Below are 24,236 nucleotides of genomic sequence, written 5' to 3'. Positions count from 1 at the left end.
TTCTTGTGGGAGTGATAGATCCTGCACTGGGGGGCTGGTGAATCTTGTTGAATCAGTTTTAAAGCTGAGCTGCTGCTGGTCCTGGTCCCACCATGGGCTTTCCTGCCCCTTGGGGGGAAATCATGTAACCTCATCTGCAGTTTCATCATTTCTTGTGGGAGTGATAGATCCTGCACTGGGGGGCTGGTGAATCTTGTTGAATCAGTTTTAAAGTAGATTAGATTAGATTAGATTAGATTAGATTAGATTAGATTAGATTAGTTGGAGGTGATTATACTCAAGACTTCCTACTTCTACAGGGACCGTGACATTTCATCAGTGACACTATCTCTGGAAGATAGGGAGCAGCTCATGTCAGAAGGCATCTCATGGAAACAGCACTGTAGTTGTTTAAGAGTGCACAGGAAACCTGTGAAAGAGCTTGGGGGTCAAAGTCAAGATCTGACTGCCAAATTCAAGCTGCAGAGGGCTTTTTTTGAACAGTTGGTGGAGGAAAGGATGTTGGATAACCTACCCCCCAACAGTCATTTTGCTAAGGGGTCTTTAAATATGCATTGTAGGAAGAAACATTTTACCTTATCTAGGATTTCTGAGTTGAAGTGGAAATTTTTACTTAAATAGTTGAGATGGAAAGCGAGTATATTAAAAAAAAACAGAATTAGAACTTATATTCATATTTGGAGACTTGAGCAAAGGGACATAGCCTTTGAGATACGTTCCCTATTGGCTCCCACGCATAGTAGAATTACGGTTTTGTTTTGGCTTCTTCCCTGTTTTAAGATGGTAATTCATAGTTGTGTTTTTGATTTTAAATTAGGGAGTGCCTGTGAGCAGGAAATCACTGTAGTCCTGTCAAGGTCTAACATTTGGATGGTACACAGGTAGCATGCTTTGAGTGATGCTCGACCTGATCTACTAGGGGAAAGAGGACACGTCCTTATGGAAGAAGTGAAACCAGCTACTGTTTAATTTTCTGTGCCACTTGTGTTTCTGTACTGTTCTGGTAGTGGACTTTGTGAAGAGAGGGTCAGGTACAGGTTGCAGGAGCTGTGAAGAGGAGGAAGGGGGTGTCCTCACTGCTCTTTGGCCCCAAGCTGACTTTGTGCAGGGCTCGGAGAGCTCTCCTTGTGGTGAGCTGTTAGCAGGGGGAGGTGATACCTTCATGTTCCCTAGCTACAAACACCAGCTTCATCCTGAGGTGTTGATCCTCTTTCTCCTCGTGTAGTACCATCATGAAATCGGTGATGCTGCACGTGAGGCAGCGTGTGGTTTGCCGGGCCCAGGGAGGAAGAGCAGTGGCTGGGAGGAGGAGAGGAGGTGCAGCCCCTGCTCGGAGGCTATGGAGCAGGAGGGATATGGGCATGATGCTGGCTCCCAGGAGCATCTGGGCAGAGGGGACTGCGGAGCAGGGCTGTTGCAGATGCACCTGCCGTCTGCAGTGCTGTTTGGTAGCGTTCCAGTACTTCTGTGTTAATGAAACGTTGCCTTTCACGGTAATGAAGCACTGAGATTAAGCTGTGAAAAAAACTGAGGCATCGACGTCCTGAAGCGATGCTGCGCTCTGAAATGTGGTTTTGTGAAGAAAATGACACACCAGGCCTGGAGTCCTGACTCTTGAAAGCTTGTAGTCTCATTTACTCTCAGATGTCATCTGAAATGAAAAGCTGCTTATTAGCATTTCTGAAGCAAGGCGTGAGCGCTGATGGTCTTGATGATGAGATGGCTTTGTAGAGTCTGTTAAATTGGTGTTGGGTGTGGTTGTCACTTACTAAAATCCTCCTTCATTTATCGCTTCCTAAATGTATTAGCTTCTGCACTTCAATTCACTTGGTAGGTTGAGGCTTGTTTCTTAATAGTAGGAAACACAGAGTCCTTCACTAGCTGAAGAACTTCTGCAGCCACGGGCTTTCCCCATTTTATTTCCTTGATCTGTGACCTGCACTGGCTACCCAGGAGCAAGTTAATTTCTTTGTAAGGAAAATTATGAGTTCTGAATCTGTTTTGATCCAATGCAATGTGTTGTGATGAGTGTTTTGGTAAAACTGTGTCCTTTTTAGTTCTGCAGCTTTTATTTGCAATCTTTTTTTTTTTTTTCAGTGCCACTGCTTGTTAAATTAGTTTTTCTGTCTGTTGGACAGCAGTTTGACTCGCAGTTGCATCTCTCTATATAGACTATATGTTCAACTATCATTAGTGTGCATAAAAACAAATACAGAGGCTTTATTAAGTTGTCGGTTTGGTTTTTTTTTTACTTGAAATTATTTAAACTTGAATTATTTAAATTGAAAATACATGGTACCCAAATGACAAACTTTGAAACCAAGTATTTTCCTTCTTAATTGTCCCTGTAACCTGCCATTGATGACTAACAGGGGTTAGTTGTTTGCTCAGGGAAGAAAGCCCAACACTCCATGCTTGTAAAAAAGTATGAATGAGATTCATTCCCTTTGTTGTCCCCTAATATCAGTGCCAATATTTTAAAAATAGAAACCTAAGGTTAGACCAGCAAGTCTATTTTTAAACCCAAATCTAGGAGATTGGCTGTAATTTCACAAGTGATGTGCACCAAGGAGCACCGGTTGAGTTGGATGTGTTGGAGTTCCTGCTTGCTCTAGGAGAATGGGATCTGTAACTAGACATCAATGTTTTGATAAACAGGTTTGGCTCCAAGCCTTTAAACTTCTGTAGTGGTGGGGTAGAGAGTATCCTTGTTGGGAATAAATATACCTGGTGTTAAACCGGGCTTTATTTTGGATCTCAAATGCCTGGAGGTGGTGTGAGCCCTCCTGGCTGATGGGGTCTGAGGTTGTCCTGTGGTTGTGATGGCATTCGAGGGAAAGTTACCCTTTCCATGTGTAGCTTGTGGTTTAGGAGAAATGGGAGGTTTAGGAGAAATACATTGCCTTTTTCTGTATCATGTGCTATTTCAGTGACATGAGAAAGGATGGGAACAAGTAGGACTATGCTTTATATATTGAAAGCATATTATATGATAGACTTTTTTTTAAATTTCATCTTTGCAAAGTACCTTCCTTCCCCCTCCAGGCCTTCTCCTTTAATTGTTGTAGTGTGGGCAGTGGTGACATCCATTAGGTGGTTCTCTGGAATAGGAGTACAATTTCAAAAAGGGATTTGGAAGACAGCACAGGGTTTTTTCCCTTTACATGACTTGAGTGCTGAGCCAAGTTGAGTGTTCTGCTCAGATTTTGTGCAGAGAATATGAGTCGGCAAAGAGGACTTGTTTGAATAAATGGAGGCTCATAGCAGTATTATGGAGCTATTTATTGTAACGTTGTGAAGACTGCATTAACCTTCATACTCTATCTGCAGGACTGACATCCTTCCTGCATTGAAATTAGTTTCCAACTCTGGTATTCTAACAGATGAATTTTTGCAGATTTCTCCAGTAATTTTCATGTTTCAGGCACTTACAGATGAATTTGTATCTTTGTTAATTGCCTAAAATATACATGCCATGAATGTACTTTTTGGTTTCAAACACTTGTCTCTCACAGAGTGGATAGCTGAGTATTGTATCCTTAATTATGTTAATCCATTGGTGCTTTGCCTTCTACAACTTAGCAATGGAAGTGCTCTTTTTTGAGACCATGGAAAGGGCATGATTTTCTTTTTTTCTTTTGGAGCTAATAGTTGTTAAGTGCTTACGCAGCTGCTTTTGCCACCCATTGCTCTCCACAGGTTGCTCTCTAGGGCTCCCTACTGCAGATCTCTATCTTGGCATTGGCTCAGAGTTGTCTCTTGAGCAGTATCCGAGCAAGTTCTACGCAATTTTATTTCAAGCCAAAATGAGACTGGTGGTGACTCTGACAGAAAGTTCAGTTGTTTCACTTTAAAGGTCTAAACCTGGATTCTGTACCCATTTCTGTAATGTAGTTACTGCAGGGGAGGGGAGAAACCAGATATTTCATAGTGCTGTTTGGGATGGTGTACGTTTCACTTCAAGGCTACTCAGGCTAAGTTTAAAGGGTCCCTTAATCTGGGGGCTGTTACGTTGCTGCTGGCAGCTTAACTCTTGTGTATCGCTTTCTGTTGGGCAGCCCTCCGTAACACATCATCATGTCGTGTGGGATTCAATATTTAAAGGCACTAGGCATGCAGAAGTAGAGGTAGGAGTCATTTTCTTTCCATTTGAGCACTCTATTTTATCTCCCCGTGAATTATACTACATGTTACGGGCAGAATATTTCCTTGTTCGTGCTGCCTGTCTTTATCCAGAGGGTAAGAAGTTGCCAAGCTGTTTTCTGGGACTTGAGAGAACGGGAACTTCACATTCTCCCTTCATCTTCTTGGCCAACTTGTAACTTTAGGCAATTGTATTTGTGCTATAGGATACGTAATAAAAAGTCAACAATGAAAACAAAGCAGTCTGTTCTGTTTGGTTTCTTTATGTGGCCGATAACCCCCACTGTTCCTGTGGTCTGTATGCTGTAGGAAGCAAGTGGAGAAAGCAGAATAACGCAAGAGATTTTGCATTTAAAAAACAAAACTGAACCTGAATGACTTGGCAAAACCCGCCGCTATCTGAAATGTTAAAGAATCAAACTAAGCAATTCTTACTAGCTTCTATTTGCAACCCGTTGTAAATACAAAGGAACTTCTTGGGACACCCCGTTGTGTGCTGTTCCCCTGTCAAGTGAATGCTCCGGTTGTCCAGAGCCTTCTGAATTAGCTGGGAACAGAGCCGGGACCTTCCCATTCTCACCTGGACTTAAAGTGTAGTCTCATGGAAATGGCTTTACCAGCTGGGGAGCGCAGCACGGGCTGTAAAGACAGATCTCCTAATTTGCTGAGCTCTTAGACCTGAGTGTTTCAACATTTATTAACTGGGCTTTCCAGTTTTAAGAGTGTCACACGTGTAGTCAGGCGTACGCAGGCGGGAAGGCAAATCCTGGAAGCGACTGGACTTCAGGCAGGGGTTGGGATTGGAAAAATGGCATGAATTGGCATAACCTAAATGAAAGAAGAAAAACATCACATATCGGCAGAATTGTGTTAAACAGATTATTATTTGTTTTTTCTCTGTCGTACAAACAGTTCTAATGAAAGGTTGAGTTAAAGGTATGAGCACTGGTCCCTTTTTGTGACAAAAGGGACTCACCTTTTCTCTGGTAAATATTTTTATGCTAATAAAAATACACGTTCACAGACAGCATTTCCACGTTTTCAAGGCAGAAAGGATTGCCAGGCTGTGACCTTTCAATCTGCTGCGAGGTTTTGGTTGGTCTGGGTAATGCCAGGAACCTGCTGTATTTGACCTGAGGTGAGGGGCTGTGACAGGAGTTGGCTGGGCTCTGGGCAGGCAGGAGCGGGGCTGGTGCCTGTCCCCGCCTCCCCCTGGGGGATCCATCGCCTCTTCGGGGGGGCTGGGGGGCTAGTTGAGGGGCTACAGATGCGTCTCCTTTGCTGCAGGTGTAAGGACAGTGCTGGAGGGACAAGGGGTGCAGCTGGGGTGCTGCTGTGTGAGTTACTCGGGTACCTGTCTGAGTCCAGAAGGTGTCTGTGCATGAAGGAGGAACAATTTAAAAGTCTGTAAATAACTTTGGGGTTTGCTGGTTTGGTACGAACAGAGCTGTGTGTGCCCGTGTTCTGCCTGCTTTGTTTGTGGGTAAACTCCAGGAAGCTGTCATAATCAGAGGCTTTTTTTTTTTTAATAAACCCTTGGATTAAAAAAATACATTTATTATTGGAATGGGCTGCAGTGGTGCAGGCTCTCCTCTGCGCCGGCGGGAAGGCAAATCCTGGAAGCGACTGGACTTCAGGCAGGGGTTGGGATTGGAAAAATGGCATGAATTGGCATAACCTAAATGAAAGAAGAAAAACATCACATATCGGCAGAATTGTGTTAAACAGATTATTATTTGTTTTTTCTCTGTCGTACAAACAGTTCTAATGAAAGGTTGAGTTAAAGGTATGAGCACTGGTCCCTTTTTGTGACAAAAGGGACTCACCTTTTCTCTGGTAAATATTTTTATGCTAATAAAAATACACGTTCACAGACAGCATTTCCACGTTTTCAAGGCAGAAAGGATTGCCAGGCTGTGACCTTTCAATCTGCTGCGAGGTTTTGGTTGGTCTGGGTAATGCCAGGAACCTGCTGTATTTGACCTGAGGTGAGGGGCTGTGACAGGCAATGGTTGGGCTCTGGGCAGGCGGGAGCAGGGCCGGTGCCTGTCCCCCCCCCCGGGGGATCCATCACCTCTTCGGGGGGGCTGGGGGGCTGGTTGAGGGGCTACAGATGCGTCTCCTTTGCTGCAGGTGTAAGGACAGTGCTGGAGGGACAAGGGGTGCAGCTGGGGTGCTGCTGTGTGAGTTACTCAGGTACCTGTCTGAGTCCAGAAGGTGTCTGTGCATGAAGGAGGAACAATTTAAAAGTCTGTAAATAACTTTGGGGTTTGCTGGTTTGGTACGAACAGAGCTGTGTGTGCCTGTGTTCTGCCTGCTTTGTTTGTGGGCAAACTCCAGGAAGCTGTCATAATCGGAGCTTTTTTTTTTTTTTTAATAAACCCTTGGATTAAAAAAATACATTTATTATTGGAATGGGCTGCAGTGGTGCAGGCTCTCCTCTCCTGCAGAGGGGCTTCCAGTCCTGTCGTTCTCTCATCCTTCCCCGCTCCTGAGCCACACGACTTACTGTGAGCCTGGGTTGTGATTGCTGATTACGTCCTGGAGTCTCCACAGCAGATCCTTTGCCCCTTTCATATTTTCTGGGAATTTCTTCAGAAATGTAAGAACTTAAGGTGTGTTCTTTAAATGCGGTTCTCCTGAGGAGTCTCAGTGTTGCCGTTGCAATGGGAGGGATGAGCAACTTGGGAGTTCTCTTCTGCTAAAATGGATTTAATGGAGGTAGCAGGGGAATGGAAGGGTGGAACTGTTGTGAGTACTGGTCAGTGAGCAGAGATTGCAGCGCAGGTGTGACAGAGGAATACAGTAAGTTTCAATAATTAATCTAACTCGTGTGATAGTAATTCCTATTTGCATATATATGCATATATAATATTCACGTTCAATGGGTTTTGTTCTCGGAGGCCATACAGAAGGAGCTCAGATAAGAACACTCAAGCACGCTCTTGGCAGGCAAAAAGATGAAAGGGATTGCAGGAATCCTGTGCCGTGTCTCCAGGAAAGCTCCCTTCGCAAAGAGCAGGAGTCGAGTGTTAAGATGAACACAATGTTTGTCCTTGCAAGGACAGAGCCCAAGTTGACAAGAGTAGAGACTTGGTAGAGAGGGATTACAGGGGTTGAAACTTCGTAAATTTTGACTGCTTTTGATGAAGTAACGATTTCTCACAAAGGATAGTTGGTTGTTGGTTACTACTGTGGTCCTTGGACCACTTGACTTCACCTAGCTATGTAAGGTGAAGAATGCAGCCAGAGCTGCTGTAGAAGGGTTGGTCACCAAGACAGTACAGCTGCAACCTGTTACAAGAGAAAAAAATTCCATGATTTGACTGCAGGAGACAGGTTAGAGGGGTGACAGCAGAAGGTGGTAACCGCAGACTAGATTTGGTTACGGTTGGTCTAGCAACAGCAAAAAATGTTGAAACATCACTGCCCCATTATTTGTTTTTAATTCTAGGAATAATATAGGAAGTTTTGCTTTTGTTTTGGAGCACCCAATGTGCCATCAAGATGGGCTAAAGAAAATGTTGGTGCTCATACCTACAATTAAGGGCGATTCAACAATCTGTTTATCTTTGATAAATCCTTAGAGAATCAAGCAAATAAGCTCCTGTTTACAGACCCCCTGTTCCATACGTGTGTGTACAAATAATGCTTTGAAGAACTGCAAGTCAGACAAAGTTGGACAAGGTGATTCCTTCAGCAGCTGTCCCTTTAAACTGTAGTATTTTTATTAATTTCTTATAGAAGCATCGAACTTTCTTTTGCCTGTCTGTAGTCTACTTTCTGGGTCTTGCAGGGCTGTCTCAGAAAGATTTGGAATGTGCTGACAGTGTTGGGCCAAGGGCTCTGTAACAGGTAGTTTTCTTTCCTACAGAAGCAACTGAAATTGATTTTTGCTCATCACAGAACAGCAATTAAAGTGGCTGGAAAAACTGGAGTTCCAACAAATTGGAGATCGTGAGAAGTCTTGCACATTGTCTTTTGTTTATGGAAGGTCAGATACTAGGAAGACATACACTTGTGAAATACTTGGTTTGTACGACTGAAAGTTAGAAAATATCTTAAATGTTTTCCAGGTTTACAACTGTTAGAGACTAAATAAGAGAGGATAAAATTACAAAAAAGGTTTTAAACCCTATTTTGACTCTAAAAAACTTAGAGAACTAAGAGCTTGCATGAAGTATAGGATTCTGGAGACCCTTCCTTGGAGAAGTAGAACCTCTGCCAAGGGCTCCAGCAAGAATGACAGGGGGATGGGGCAAGAGTGGAGGACGTAGAACTAGGTATGTATAATACTTTGCTTCCCAAGAAAATAATTTTAATATCCTGACAGCTTTTGCACGGTGTGAAGGGAGTTAAAAATCCTGGAGCGGGGAGAGGAGCGAGCAGAGCGTGGCCGGTGTGCGGCTTTGTGGGGTTTTGGTGAGTTGCTGATCCGGGTGTAGCTGCAGCGATCGTGCAGACATTTGCTGGTCTGTGAATTTTAAACAGTTCCTTAGCATCACAGATATTACAGATTCCTTACCCTGAATGCAGTTCTGAATATTTGTTTGCTTCTGCCTCTCTCAGCCCTGATTTCAAGGGTAAGATTTGTTCAAAAGAGGGAAATATCTGCTGTTGTGCCCTGATGGAGATGGCTGCTGATGTGCTGTGGCAGGTAATGAGCTGTATCCTTCCACCGAGCTGGCAGCAGTGTCTAGCCAGAGTCTCTGACATTTTCCCCCAAAAGGATATGGCTGTTTTAAGGAAATGTACTGAGCCATAGCATGGGGAGTTGGGGTGTTTCTGCACCGTGAGTGCATTGCTACAAAAGGGTGAATGAAACTTGCACTGAATAGCTTAAAAGTTCATTTTCTCCAGCACTGTTGGTTTTGGTTTCAATTGAGAAATTTGCTTATTGGGTTTCATAATTTTTTTGCTGAAAATACTAAGTGATGGTACTCCCAACTACTGCGACACAAAACTCATCAACATACATGTAATGGATTTCATGAAAGTGTTTGAGAAATCAACCATTGTAAGTGGACCGAAAATAAAGTTGGCTCCTACCTCAATAGTTTATTATGTTTTGCTATAGATTTATTTATTTATTTTGAAAACAAATTCTGGTGGAATTTAAAACACTGGAACTGAAGTTGTCATCCTAGAGGGTCCTTTCCATTTTTTGACTTTCTCCTGTCAGTGATGGGTTGGCAGAGGCTGGGTCAGGTCAGGTGGAGTCTCTTTGTCCTTGGAGAGGGTGCAAATGTGTTCTCCAAAGACCTGATGTTCTCCTCTTGGCTTATCTCCTAGGGTGAAGGACCCCACACAACTGCCCTTTGGCGAGCTTAGAGCCATCTGTATGTTGATAAGGTGCGTGGCCTGCAATTACCCAGTCGCATACAAATCTTGATTTGAACGTGCTCCCCTGGAGCCACTGTCTCAGCTTGTAGCAAAAGGGGCAGCTCATGCCTATATTAATGACTGACTCTTGTGGGGTTAGGTTAGGAAAAAGGTTTAAAAAAAGCTTGAAGTTGTATTTTGCAGGCTGTGGAAATTGCTTATTTCTGCAGTAATAACAAAAACGGATGGCAAGTCAGTGTCTGGAGCTGGCCACAGGTTATAATTGCAATTGAGTGCGGTAGTGTCAGGAGCAAGGGTTGAGAGGGGCCGTGCCCTGCGTTTCTGGCCACAGCAGCAGAAGGATTGGGCCCACTGGCGTGTAGTGTTGGTGCAGTCTTCTCTCTGTGAAGGAAAAGCCTCTCCTTCCAACTTATTTTGTCATAAAAATTCTAGATCTTAACTACAGAAGAGCTTGTGTGATGAGCTTGTGCATTAGTAAGATGAATTGGGAATATTCACTGGAAGGGTCACTGAGTTGAAGTGCAGGAGGAAGCACAGGGAGGACTGGTTGTTTCCTATTTATAACTGTACACTGGGAAAAGGTTGTTGCTGCTGCTGGGTGCTCGTCTGTACCTGGTTTGTATTTCACATTCTATTTTCTGAATGTTCTTCAGACAGAAGTTTGTAGCAGAGGGGTGCTTTTGTCCTGAATAGTTTTTCTTTCTGAAATGCAGACAATGATCTTCATGGCAAACACTGGACCTAATTAGCAGATGTGCTGAACAGGGCACTGTTTATGCCATAGGTGTGAGTCCTACAATAAAGAATTTGTTACAAAGAGCCTTTAAATTGAAGTGCATGTGCCTTCTCCCCCCATAGGAAACACATAATCAGTATTTCCTTGGAGTGAAAAAGCACAGGTATATGTGTGAATGGGCATAGGGACCAGGAGGACATTTACCCCTTCTCCTCCTGCCTCCAGGGTATGGTACAAGAATAACAAAAAGGACATTTACCTTCGCATCTTGGCGTTAGCAGTAGATGTATCTCAGTATTTGGTGGCAGAGTTGTAGGTTTCAGGGACCGGAGAACCTCTTCCCTGCTCTGAGAGACCTCTGCAACAGGTTTTGTGCCTGCACAGCAGAGTGAAGCCCGATGTGGTAGATGCAGGGTTTGGAAATAGATTTTACTGAATGCCTTTGCATGAAGGAATTTGCTGAAACCTGATCCTTTCTGTAGCTTCTTCCCCAGTCCGTAGGGGTGTCTCATGTCCCCATTGTCTCATGCGCCTTTGTTTTAAAATAATATTGAGCCTCAGACACCAGCTGATTTACTTTAATTCAACATCCAACTTATGTTTGATTTCTTTTCATATTCAAGTGAGCCATCTGGCTTTAATGAACTGTAACTGTTTTTAATGCTGCCTCCAGTTGCTAACATCTGAATATTTCATGTGCTGAAAGGAGGTTTGAAATGCAGAAGTGAGACTGAAGAGTCCAAAGTATTTCCAAATCAGCTGTGTTCCAGCAGCACTTGTGCTCCCCTCCCCTCGAGATTTATCAAAAGATAATCTTTGGGGTGCCAGACTGTAAGCATGAGCCATGGCGGGTGCTAATTACAAGTACTCTCAATTTTGTGTACATAAAACACCAGAGCTGCTTATGAAATCCTGAATAACTACCCAACTTGACTTGGGCAGAATATCAATCAGCTTCAACGGGAGCTGCCAGTATTTGGCATCTTTTAAATAAACAGTCTCTTTGGTGTTTGATTTTGGGGCTTTTTTGGGGGGTAGAGGGGTGTCTTAAATAATTCATTGTTGGCAAAAAAGATGAAGTTAGTTTTACGTCACCTAGTTTAGGTATAGAAGTTAATTGAGAGCTGGATCCCATAAACTGAAAATATCCTAATTGCAATTAAGTTCTGAAGGTACTTTGCCAGGGCTACAGTATTAGAAACCAGTGGCACATCCCCAGATTTGTTGGACCAGATGCTTCATTCAGCATTTTTCACAGCATTGCCTTCATTTTGGCTTAGCAGTGTGACAGCTGATAGACTTACCATAGGCCATTACCAAGAAATGTTTTGATTGATGATTAAAAAGTGTTTTGTTGGTTAGTTCTTCACTGCGTGCCAAACATCCTGCAGGTTGCCAGTGACATCATCTTCCAACATTCCTTCATAAAGGCTAGGGTAAATGGGAGCTTAGACTGTCAGGAGGAGGAAAGTCTTTAGAAAGGTTGTGGTAGCTCACCCTGCACTGCTCTGTCCTGAGAGTAGGGAAGAAGTCTGTAAGGAACCAGGGGAGATCCATCAAGATTAGTACCTGTGCTTCATTTCTCCATAACTTTCTCATAGACAGAGCTGCACTGGGACTTAACTTGTGACCTTGTAGGTATATGCTGAGCACAGTCTTTTTGAGCTGGAGGGGAGTAGGTTAGAAGCAGTGTAGCAGAAATTGGCAGCTGAGTTCCCTTCCAGATGTATTCCTGAAGCTATAATGAATAAAACTGAGTTAATATCTTTTACACAGTAGATTTTTGTGCCATTAAGCTACCATTCAATAGGATCTCTTAATGATGCCTCTTGCTAGTCTTAAAAATTTTTATTCTCATGTGTAATGAGGATTTTTAAAGTTGGCTATATTTTTGATTGTACTTGAGAACTTCCTACACAAGTGAGCATTGTTGGTGGATATGTCTTGAATTCTGTTCAAGTTTGTTGGGTTTTTTTGTGTGTGAATGAAGCCACCAGTGCTGTGTACAGGAGATTTCAGCCAGGCTTTTCAGTGCTTTGCTCTGCAGTTCCCTAAAATTCATGCCAAAAACTGTAGCTCAGTCTACAATACAACTTTGGCATCTCACTTTCAGCTGAAGTGTAACTGGAGTTTGGTTTGGCCTGTGTGATGTTGCCAGCTACCAAGCCTGGATGCTCCACAGACATGCTCGGGACATTTGCAGCCTGCTACACAGCATTTTACAATTAAGCCATGGAAATCCTCCACAAAAGGGAATTATGGTACTTTGGGAAGGCTTGGGGGTTTTTTCTGCCCTATTTTTCTTTCCAAGTTATCTGTGTCTTAATGGTGGAGGCACGTCTTGATTAATTTGTGTTTCATGAGGACCATGGGAGCCTAAAGATACTGCTTCTGTGATAGGGACAATGAGGGCTCCTTGGTTGAACTGTTAAGAATCTAGTGAGTTTAAGATGTATACGTATATTTAAACTTGTGTTACAGCTATTCAAGACCAGAGTTGCAAATCACCTGAAGGCTTGTGGAAAGCAAATGGCTAAAATATTAGAAGCCCACAGCCTGAGCAGACATTTTGCAAGCCTTACTGTGCTCTTGCTTCGCCAGTATCAGTTTGGTTTTCTTGAGTTTAGACATTTTCATTGGTCCAGATGACAAAGGAGCTGGATTCTTGTTTTGTCTTGTTCCCAAGCCATGGATTGGTTAGTTCCCTGCTTCTTTAGCTTTGTGAAGGGTTGAAGGAGCTTTTGAGAGGGGTGGGTTTGTTGGGGTGCTGAAGGGATGTTGAAAGTCAGCTTTATAATTGACTGAGTTAGGAAAATAACTTTTTTTTCTAGAATTAGTTTGGTCTGCAGATGAGGGGTTTGGAATAGCTAAACATACATGAACGTGGTGAGATGCCCTTGTGTGCTTTAATGTTTTGGGCTTATTTATGGAGTAATGTTTTTTATGTATCTTAAAGTAGCTAAAATCCAATAAAGATTTTCTTATCAGGTTTTTTTTCAGGATCCCTTCTTGAATGTCCTGGCTGCCAGTAAAATCGAAGGCGGGAAGCAACTCATGACCACCAAACCGTGACAGCTTTGGATTCCCCTGCTTCTGGCTGCTCAAAATAACCACTGGGCTACTGTGGAGATGAATGGAGAACAGCAGTATGACGCAGGTAATAGTCCAGCTGAGCTCCCTGGCTAACGATTCTCAAAAAATTTGGCAAGTGAGATGGAACAAAGATGAATACAGTGAATGTTTCGTGGTGCATGTGTCTGATGCTGTCTGCTGTATACAGGGAGAAACTCAAATTTCAATGATTGTGGGTTAGAGTCTGGCTATGGGGCTTATGTTTGTAATTGCTGTGTTTCAAAAGCAAGGTATTTCATTGGCTTAAAGGAGAACAAAACCTCACCCACCCGAGTTGTGTTTTTAAGAAGCTGTATCTTTCCTCTTCGTGGTATCAGTATGAGATGGGCTTATGAAAAGCTCAGTGGCTCTAACAGTACTATTTTAAGGCATTTGTCTGCCAAACTGGTTAACATTATCTTGTTCTGTTCTCATGAACGTTTTGTTCTTGATATTTTAACAAGGTTGTGTTGTTGCTTTAAAAAGTTGGATGTCTGAAGCTGTTTGCTGCCATTGTAATCTGTCCTGGTTTTCTGATTTGTTGGGTTTGGGATATCAACTCCTAACCTGCTGCAGAGCAGTATTTTATGATCAATTAGCTCAGGTTTTTGTTCACCTTGAAACGCCAGACTGAGAAAATTGTTGGTCTGGGATGGCTGGGGATAATAACAGCTTTCTGAAACAGTTCTGGATTTGTAAACTCTTGGGGGGGGGACACACATCAGTTTTTCTGACTTGTCTACCATGGTTTGTTCCTTTTCCTTGAGGTGGTCCTATAGTGTTGGTACAGTTAATATAAAGTAATTTTAATTTGTAGTTATCAGTGTAAACAATTGGATTAGGACATTGTCTGAGTATTTCTTTCCTTTGGTACTTGTGCAACAAGCAGCTCTTCTCATAGGACAATTCACTGTTGGTAGTTTTTGTACCTTTACTTTATGGAAGTCTAATTGCTGTTGGTGTTAGTGAAGAAATGTCAAACATTATTGTAATCTAAAGAGCTTTTAGCAGAATGCTATCATCTGCTTTATGATGCTGAAATATGCTTTCTGATTATTAATTATAGCAAATCACTCAAGCTGTTGCCAATGTTATATCCTCAAGTAAGCAAGAAAAAGCAGCATGCACAAGTATGCAGAATGTCTCTGTGCTCATGTAAATGCAGTTTCCTCTGCTACTAGAGAGACTGCCAACTTCTGTCACATAGTATGAGAAAGAGAAGAGGCATTGAGCAGCTGAGAAGAACAATAAGGAGATGTATTTGTGGTCAGCGATGGAGTGTTCAGAGTCTGATAGCACATCCTGCTGTACTAAAACTTCTATGAAATTTTTCCATCTTCCTCAAAAAGTATTGGAGGTCACACAGTCCTCTCTATGTGCTTTTGGAATAGCTGAAGGAGGATTTGATATTGTCTTGAAACTACTCAACAGCTATTTTCCTGAGAATCTTTTTTGTGCCTGGTTTGAGGACAGGTGGCTGTGAAAAGTCAATAATAATTGGAGAGCTTTGCTTGCTGAGTTCAGAGATAGTTTCCAGGAAATGTTACCTGTGTAAGCATAAGCACATTGGTTTTGTTGTACCCTCTAATATTGTTTCCTGATGTGCTTTGAGTTAGACCGGTCCCAACCACTACTGGAACATTCCCCTCATACTCTTTGACTGGTGTCATTTTTTCCACTTGATGATTTTTAGCGGTTTTTGGAGATTCCCCTCTGACTTTTTTGGTTTTTATACACTGGCTCTCTGCCTGCAAGAACCAGACAGTGGCCAGGGCTGTTGGTTGTGATGCTCTCCTGCATTACGAGGGGAAAAGACAACTTTCATTCTTGTCACAGTCTTTCTCAGCTGCTGAAATTCCAACCTGTCTTTATTTATTCATGGCCTTGCACCTGGTATAGATGGAAAAGATTAACTGATATTAAAATCAGATTGAAATGTATCTAAGTTTCAGAGTGAGAAACCTTTAGGTTAGCCATAATTGAAGGTCTTGCAGACTTCAATGTGATGTACTTAAATGTCCAATATGACAGTCTTCAACTAAATCACATTAAAGATGCATGAAAATTATTTGCAGTGAGAATTTAACTCAAATCCAAAGATCAAAACAGTCTGGTGCAGGCTGTTTCCATTGCAGGTATTTTTAAGGGCTAATGTCCTTAATATTTCACTACCACCTTCTATCCAAATGGGTGCAATTCAGTATTCTTTCTCTTCCTCTATGTATCTATCAGAGAGCACCAGGACATAATTTATGGTAAAATTCAGAAAAGAAGAGTTAGTGTTCAGAATAATGCTAGTAGAAATAGTGATAAATAGGAAACAATGTACCTACCTAGGAAACTTCTAATTTTCTCACCTCCAGAGTGGGTAAGCGTTCTCCACAGACCCCTCTATAGGACACTTCTCAGATTTTACTTGAGAACATTTCTGTTAGCTTGATTTGAAAGCAAAAACTTAGTTGTATGGTGAGGTCACAGGGATGAGAATCGCTTCTGGTTTCTTTCCCCACCTTTGCCAGAGTTGTGCTTTGCCGCTGAGCTCACGTGGGGCTCAACCATCCTGTCTGCTGTAGAAAAATGTCTCCATGTAATAAAAAGTTGGATTCAGGTAGGACTTGTAGCAATTCTGTTCTATTCAATTAAGGATATATATGGAGAGAAAGAAGAAACGTAAGTATATGTACACTCATGCATTACATTAATAAATTGTGCTTTAGGATTAAATGGATTAAATATGGTTTTTGTTGTTGTCATCTGTCCTATTAATTTGCAAGTCATCTCACAGTAGAAATTAATTTCTAGTATAAATACCTGAGGTTTTATTGAGTAGTTTGAACTCAGACTGGTCAGGATGTTTAGTACAGACCCCTCGGGATTGTGGCTTCATTAAACTGGTCCTCTGTGTGTCCTGGGGTCTGCAAACCCATGAGGATGGTGCTGTGCAATAGGGTCTTGCAAAAAACGCCAGCAAAATAGATCAAAGGCTTGATTTAAACAGGGTCTGCTCTGCTGCAGCTATTCTGCCAATAAAACCAGAAAAGCAACTGGATTCTCTAAGATTTCCAGCTAGCCTTCTCAGAGCAATGGTCCTTCACCACGTCCTTGGAGTGTTTCTGCATTGAGGTATTGAAAACCAGGTACTTGATTTCTGAGATTTTTCATGGTTTATGTAGTCCTACCACATGGCACAATTAAAAAACTAATTTACTGCTCTCGCTACAAAACCTCATACAGCATTTTTCCTTGGAGCTTTATTCGATGAGCTTTTCATGTTCCACATTGATTCAGTAAGTGCTGCGCTAAATAACCTGGAATGCTGTGGCAGGACCAGGTACGAGAAGCAGCAGATGGATTTGTTAAATCCCAGCCTCTGATGGAAGGGAAGCACCTGAACTCCCCAGCTCTGCGTGCTCAGCACGAGGCTAATAATCTAGTCTCCTTTAATTGTAAAACCTTAGTAAAGTGTAAATGCAAGCGGAGTTGAACGCTTATGAATGAACGAAACAGTGAAAGTTCTGGGTGCTTTTTTAAATAAGTTAAAAAAAAAAAATCCCTCTGAGTCAACAAAACTCCCTAAAATAAAGCAGGAAGAGTATTAAATTTGCAGTGAGTGTTGAACAGGAAATTGTGATTTATTTATGTATCTATTTATTTATTTTCCTATGAAAAATGAGTTGCGGGAGAGGTTCTGGGTGTGCTGGTGAGATCTGGGCATTGCACGGTACGAAGTGCTGGGAGCCCTTCTCACCGCAGCCCAGACCTGGAAGACAACAGCCCCTTCAGACAGGAGAACATCCAGGCTGCAGAGACCGTGGGTTGGTGGGGTGACAAAGGACCCGTGGTAACTCTCATCCAGTTGGGAACTGGTTTTAACCCTAGTTACAGGCAAAAGGGTAGCCGGAGCAGCAGGCAAACTGGCTTTCTCAGGAGCTCCTTGTAGCAATTAAGTGGCGACATAAGTTACTAATTGACCCTTTCAGTGTGTTAAGTGACCTGTGCCTCATTTAAGGAGCTTAACTGCCCCTTAGACAGTTATCTGATGATAACACGTTATTGAAGACTCGGTGCTGCCAGCAGCTGGGGAAGGAGCAGGGCTGGAAAGCCTCAGGATCCGATGGTATTCCCAGGTCGGGCTGCTTGGCTCCCAGACTTGTTAAAAAGCACGGAGCAGTCGCGTCGCTTTACATTTCCCTTGGAAGGGGAATGCATTAGACAGTGCAAGCAGCGCTTTTTTACATACAAAGTGCTTTTTGGAGTTGGCTGAAGGTGGGGTTGTTGCTGCTGTTGAGCAGCCGGGTGCTTTTCAGTGGGAAAGGGTGAGCTGGTGAGCTCCAGGAGGGAGAAAAATCAGCCAAAATTCGCTCTTGGTTTCAACAGATCATAGATGTTGTGTTCGAGCTGATGTTTCTTCCCACTTTGGTTCTGCAGCTGTGAACTTCAGCATTTTTATGGTTATATTAAAGTAAAATGCTCTTTTAATGAGTTAAGAAGTCTTATTCTGTTTTAACAACACTTTGCAATGAAATTACATTTTTCTTCCAATGACTTGCAGGCAGAGCTTTGATCAGCCCCACCCTAATTTGCAAACAGCTGCGGTCTGGGCTTTAGCCTCTTTACTCCCTCAATTTTTTTTAAAATAAAACTACTTACCTCTCTCCTTTTTCAGGTCTATTTCTTCAGTAAGTTGTAAATTATCCCCCAGAAGTGATGGTGATAGTCAAGCTCTGAATTTTTTTCAGCTGTGAGGCTTATGAAAGGCCAATATAACCAACTGTGGTTGTTTAAAAATAGCAAAATGAAATTGGGTTTGGGAGAGATAAGGGCTGCCTTTAAAACTGATACTGTCATCAGCAAACAAAAGGTAACTGAGTGTGCATTTCTAAATCTGGGGAAATGATAATTCCTGGAATTACAATGGAAAGTTGAAGATGATCTTAACAATCGGTTTGAAGAGAAAATGGACCTACTTTACACTTGGGACTTGCAGGTTTTTTAGACAATTTAAAGTAGCTCAGCTTTCTGGGCAAATATTTGCCCCTCTCTGTTTGTGGACTAAGAACCGTTGTGGAGCATACTTAGCAAGTTGTCAGCATGTCCATGAGGCTGATAAGGGCGTGTAATTGTATTTCATGCATTTTTTTGGACATGTAAAGTTTCCTCCTCAAACTACTACTCCTTGAAAGAACAGTTGCCACCTGTCCCGAGAAAGGCTGAGCGTGTAGGAAATGTTGGTGTCCTGTAACCTTGTCTGAGCTCTCCCCGTGCTTTGATACACAGAGATTTCTTGGTTTCCAAATATAAACAAGGTCTCAGGTTTCCTGGTACTGAGAGGTGAAAGTCTCTTGTGTTCATTCATAAAGACAATTATGATGTAGATGGTAGAATTGGCCTAAAAGTGAAAATGAAAAGCTTTACTCTTATGTCTTATCACTGCTATCCCTTTCGCTGCTGAACCTGAAGTTGTAGTTTTGTGCTGAGGTTAAAAATGCCCCTTACGTGAGGGGGCACCCTCCCTGGATCATCCCCGCTGTTCCTGCAGGAAAAATATAACGTGGCTGCATGCTGAACTGAGTAGGGAACCTGAAATCCAAGCCATGGTTTCAGCAGAGAGGGATACATGTTGGAGGAGATGGGAACAGGAGGGGAGCAGGGAAGTGAGCCAAGGACTTAAAGGGGAGACCAGGGCAGGGGGACAGGCTTGACAATAATCATAGAAAATCTGACTTATTTGTATCGTGGCTTTCTACAGCTAATTGCTTCCCTAACAGCCTGAGTGAGTTTTGAACTGTGGCTTGAGTGGTTTTGGCGTATTTTTGCTTTAAGTGCATCTAGAAATGAGGTTTTCTTGGTCTAAAGAAGCTGTTACACCTTATGAGCTGGGTTTTTTTTAAGTGACTAATTTGACTGTTCTTGATATAAGTTGTCTCAAGCTGTTTTCCTTAGAACTACCCTGAATCCTTCTCTGTGCTTTTGGTGTTTTATAATGTCTAAATAAATGCTATCTAACTTAAAAAAGAGGGGAGTTGCATTTCAAATATTTTTAGTGTTTCTTTTCAAACCCCTTACTATCAGTATTTCTGTTTCCTGGATGGTTTTTAATTAAATACTTTGACAGTCCAGGGTGCCCAGAGTTTTAAGTCTCTTATATTTGTTGATACAAATACAGAACTCTTCTGCTTGTGTTCCTCTCACAAATTGTGAACAATCTGTGGTTATTCAATATCCACAAGATCACAGTATTTTTCAGACCAAATCCAACTTAAAGTGCCCTTCACATACAAGAAAAGGCTAAATAGTGGTGTCTGTGGTGTTGAAATACGTTCAGTGCACACTTGTGGAATCAGTCATTTGGAACTGAAGTGGGTTTTGCTGTAGTTCTTAGGAGCCTAAAACTTAAGCCAACAGGTTGCTAAATAGAAGGTGTTTGGTTTCTCTTCCAGATGCTGGTTCCAGTGTGGAAGAAATGGAATTCAATTGGGATGAGTATCTAGAAGACACAGGAGCAACTGCAGCCCCCCATGGATCTTTTAAACATGTGAGTCATGGAGTGTGCATTTTCTTACCATCTTCTACATTGATTTTTTGATACACTGAATGTTTAGGGTTCCTTTGAATGAGTTGATGCTCTCAATCCGGAAGGCAAACCAGAATCGTGTTTCTTAGAGTAAAGAGAAATGGGGAATTTCACCTTTTTATTGTTGCTTCTCTTGTCTGTACATAGCACAGTGTAATCCCATCACAACGTCCTGAAAGTAAAGGGGCTCTTAGCCTTTTATGCACCAGAAGATAAGCTTGATATTACTTATAAAGCCCAAACTGGCCAGTCTCTTTCTTCTTTCAGTGATTGCTACAGGACAAGTGTTATAGAGGAGCTAGCTTTAGAAAGTTGGCATGGTTCTTGAACAGCAGAATTCAAATGTGCTCTCAAAGAAGGTTTTAATGGTGGCTCCAAGGAGGCCAAGAAGAAAATAGCTCTGCCAAACACTTGACTTGTAGTAGTTAGAAAACTGATTAGGATAATTGTCAAGCACAGGCTTAATGGATAGGATGAAGTCTTGATAAGCTCTTGTCTTTGCCCTTGGATATCTTTAATCAAATATACGTTGGTAAAATCTTGGAGTGCACTGTCCCATTGGGTGAGATCTGAATGTGAAATCTAGCTTCTCGTACTGGGTCATCAGTGAAGGTGAGCCGTACAGAGCTGGTTTCCAAACCTCTTGGGTCGCTTCCAAAACAACAATTGAAACACCTTTGAAGCTGCCAGCCTGTATCCTTATCCAACTCTTTTTAATAAAGTTAGGATTTAATAGTCTTTCAAGGACTGGTTGTGGGGCATTTGCAATGGCAGTGAGGGTAGTGACTTGTGTGTGGCACCTTGCTTGGAAAGCACTCTGTGGTGCTCAGGTGGTCAGGTCCAGTGCTACCACTTTTAGTACAGGAGACTTAAATGAGCAGAAAAACTGAGGTCTGTTCACAGAAGGATCACAAAGCATTTTGAGTCCAAAGGTAACCTGCAGAAGTGCAAAACGTTAAAGAAAGTGTGACGGATGTGTTAGTAGTAAAGATGCACAGTAAACACACAGAGGCTCCTCCATACACTGGGATGTAATTGTAAGCTTTTTGTTCAAATTAAACATTCAGGTATCTCATTTCTGAAGGGAAGAGGCCTATCCTCACTTTGTTTTTCCTTAGTGTGCTACGGCTCTAGCAAAAGCAAGCTTACTCAGGGTGGTGGTGTCCATGCACCCACCTTGAGGGAGCTGTATGGAATCAGCAATGGCATTTTGCAGTAGCACAAGGAGTGGTCTGTCTGCTCCTCTGGTGTGGCTTACCTTACATGACCTCTGTTAAAGAAACTTGTTATCATAGCTCGGACATTACACAAACTAATTCTAATACCAGCTTTACAGCGATGGCCAATTGAATTAACATTGCAGCTGTATTTTTGTTAATCATTAGGAGACACACTTTGAATGACTTCGTTACTCCTGTGCTGCGCTCTGCCAGCTCAGCTGTGTCAAGCAGCATCAGTAAGAATACAATTAGGTAAAAAAAAAAAACCAAACAACACCACTTTTTTTTTTTATTATTGTTGTTATTCCCTACGTATGTAGAACACGGTACAGTTTTGCTGGTGCAAGTAACGCTGTCGTGGAGAGTGTGTAAGTCAGAACCCAGCTGTGTTGTCCAGTCCTTGCTGGCTGGGGGTGGAGGAGCTGCCCCTGGGGAGCTTGGCTGACCACGCTCCGCACCCCGACACACCAGCCACAGGGAGCTCAGGGCTGTGAATGGGGGTGATAATAGATGCCCGTGTCTTTGAGAGGGAAGCCACCAGGCGTTTGCTAGCACAGTTCCCTTAGAATTTGTCTGGAGGCCAATTTTGATGTTCTCTCTAATAAGCTTGGCATAAAATTTTGGAAAGTTAATGCTGACACCGAATTGACAAGCAGAGAGAGGAGCATATTTACAGCAGCGTCGCATCACCCAGATCTTACTGTTAATAGAAATTCAATAGTGCGAGGTCACATGCTCAGGATTTCTGCTGTCCATTAGAAAGCAATGGTTTGGAAAAGGCAGAGGAGGAGAACCTCAGTGCCTCCCAGTGGAGAGTCACAGCCTGCCTGTGTGATGAAGCCCTAAAAAAATGTTAGTGTTATTCCAGGATACATCAGGTGAGAAATTTTAAGTGGAGAGTGTACGGGCTCTAATGTCTGTGTGCTAGCAGCTGGTGGGCCCTCTGGCTTGGAATCTGTGCGGTGCTCGTTGCTTGATTTGAAGAATGACATATTTTTATAGTCTACCATCGGGAGAGCTGAAAAACAGAATGGAAAAACCTAAGGTGAAGAATGCTATTGGCACAAGAGTAAATGGGCATTTATAAATAAATAAATTAATTAGTATAAATCAATTTTAGATGGAAGCTTAAGGGTTTTGTTTGGTTCTTTTTAAATATTGGGGTATCAGGACTGTGACCAGCCTCCTATTATGAGTGGTGGGTGAGAAATACCTAACCCACGTTGTAGGCGAGTACACAGTCAGGCTAAAAAAAATGTAATCCATGGTTTTGCAGCTTGTGTTGGCAAAGAACTAACTGATGGGAGAGAGGAGGGGTTTTTTATTTCTATGCTTATATTAATTCTGAAAGTTTTGTTCTTACTATGAGCAAGACACACTGGAAAATGTAAGCTACTTCCTTAAACTAAGTGTTTTCTAATATTTAATTTGTTTGCATTTTAAAAATTAAACAATATTGAGATCAAAGTGACTGTTTTGTCTACAGTCTGGCAGGAAAAAGAGCTTACCAAAACCTGGAGTTGCTCTGGATATCGATGTTGTCATCTCCCCCTAAGTCTAAATACACTTCCTCTAGGATTGTTGAATTCTCTTTTTTAATTCCTTTCTGCAACTTACATATGGGTGTAAATGTGGATTAAACGTAAGATAGTGCACAGCAGCATCTGAACACGTGTATTTGCTGTGTGTCCAATGCTTTTTGTCCATCCTTCATCGTTATCTCCTCCTGAGCCGATTGGGATCCCCAGGTCTGACCTGCGACGTGGCCCAAAGCCGGGGGACAGTCCTCCACGGGGAGGAGGGTCTGGGGCTCGGAGCTGCGCTGTCACCACCCGCAAGGCCCTGCTCAGACCCACTGCTCCAAAGAAAATACTCTTGGAGCTTCTCCAGTCGCTCCTGCGAGCCGGGCTGCTCCGGCGGCCAGCCCACAGACAAACTTCTGTGCTTTCAGTCATCTGGCGGTGCCGTCTTGCCCGGCTGCCAGGAGAGGGTGCTACCTTCTTGGTCTCTGCTCTATCCACCGGGGAACGTCAATGACAGTGTCAGACAAACGCACCTGACTTCGGGGAAAGTTCCAGTTGCTGTTGGTTTCCTTGAACGCAGCTCTCTCCGCCCTGAGGCTTCGCTGAAGGTGCGGGTTTAGAGAGGCGCACAGATTTCCCAATTCCTCAGACTTTTTGTCGAGCTCATGGCTTTTCTCTTCAAGAATCAGCATCTAAAGTCTTTCGTAATATCTCTTTAGCAAGGCAACTATCTTTTTGAATTAAATGACCTCTGTAATACCACTTCAAAACGCCTGCAGGTATTGGGTCCTGCTGATGTTGTTTTAAGAAGAGGTTTCTCTAAGTGAAGGATATTAATCTAAAGGATGTGAGCAGTTAACAGAGGCATATGCTTTTCTTTCTGATGTGGTTCTCCTGGTTTTATTTTTAGCAAACCAGTATGTGCTGGCTGATGAGACTATAATAGCTGTGGCAGTTACTGAACCGTCAGCGCAGAACTGGTAATAAATAACCCAGAAAATATCTACTGCATCTGCATCGTACTGAAAGCCTTTCTTGCAGTTGATTCGAAGAGGAAATGGAACTTGGGACCACTTAAGAAAGAAAACACCAGTTACATTCAGCTGAGAACAGGGAATTGACACGTTAGATTTTTAATTAAGACTGGGGCCATAGAGTTAAGCGTAGCTGAGAAACACTGTAGTGAGAACAGAAGAGAGCCATCCTGCTGTCTCAGGAATGTTTGAGCTGGGGGAAGTTAGGGATATAAGAAACTTGACGTTTTTCCTTCTTTGTTTAAGTTCACATTTGAGTGTTGGTCACTGTGCAGTCAGATTCCTCACCCGCAGGCACCGCACACACACGTACACACAGAGCTTGTTTGGTGCTTTGTTGTTGTCAAAGCCTGAGTTCACAGAAGAACACATACTGTTTATGTTCTGTGGAATTTAGGTAACAATGCTACAGACAGAATTATCAGGGTTCTTGCACAGAGACATTAAAAATCCATATTGTGCAATTTGTGCAGATTCATGCCTTGTTAAACGAGCAGGTGGAAGAGATGGTAGTATTGTCATCTAAAGCACGTGTATGTATTTTAAACAGGC

General features: G+C 42.5%; 1 protein-coding gene across 1 annotated transcript in view; it reads left to right on the top strand.

Annotated features, from left to right (window-relative positions):
- SFMBT1 (Scm-like with four mbt domains 1) overlaps positions 1–24,236 on the top strand; it is a 90,994-nt gene that overhangs the window by 41,648 nt on the left and 25,110 nt on the right. The window contains exons 3-4 of the mRNA XM_014953576.1: positions 13,223–13,379; positions 19,774–19,868. Coding sequence (XP_014809062.1) covers positions 13,352–13,379; positions 19,774–19,868 — 123 coding nt within the window. The 5' untranslated portion in view covers positions 13,223–13,351. The remainder of the gene's footprint in view (positions 1–13,222; positions 13,380–19,773; positions 19,869–24,236) is intronic.

The sequence above is a fragment of the Calidris pugnax genome, unplaced genomic scaffold (genome assembly GCF_001431845.1).
Source record: "Calidris pugnax isolate Ruff unplaced genomic scaffold, ASM143184v1 scaffold247, whole genome shotgun sequence".
In the NCBI taxonomy this organism is placed as follows: domain Eukaryota; kingdom Metazoa; phylum Chordata; class Aves; order Charadriiformes; family Scolopacidae; genus Calidris; species Calidris pugnax.
This window is presented reverse-complemented; position numbering and strand designations above follow the sequence as displayed.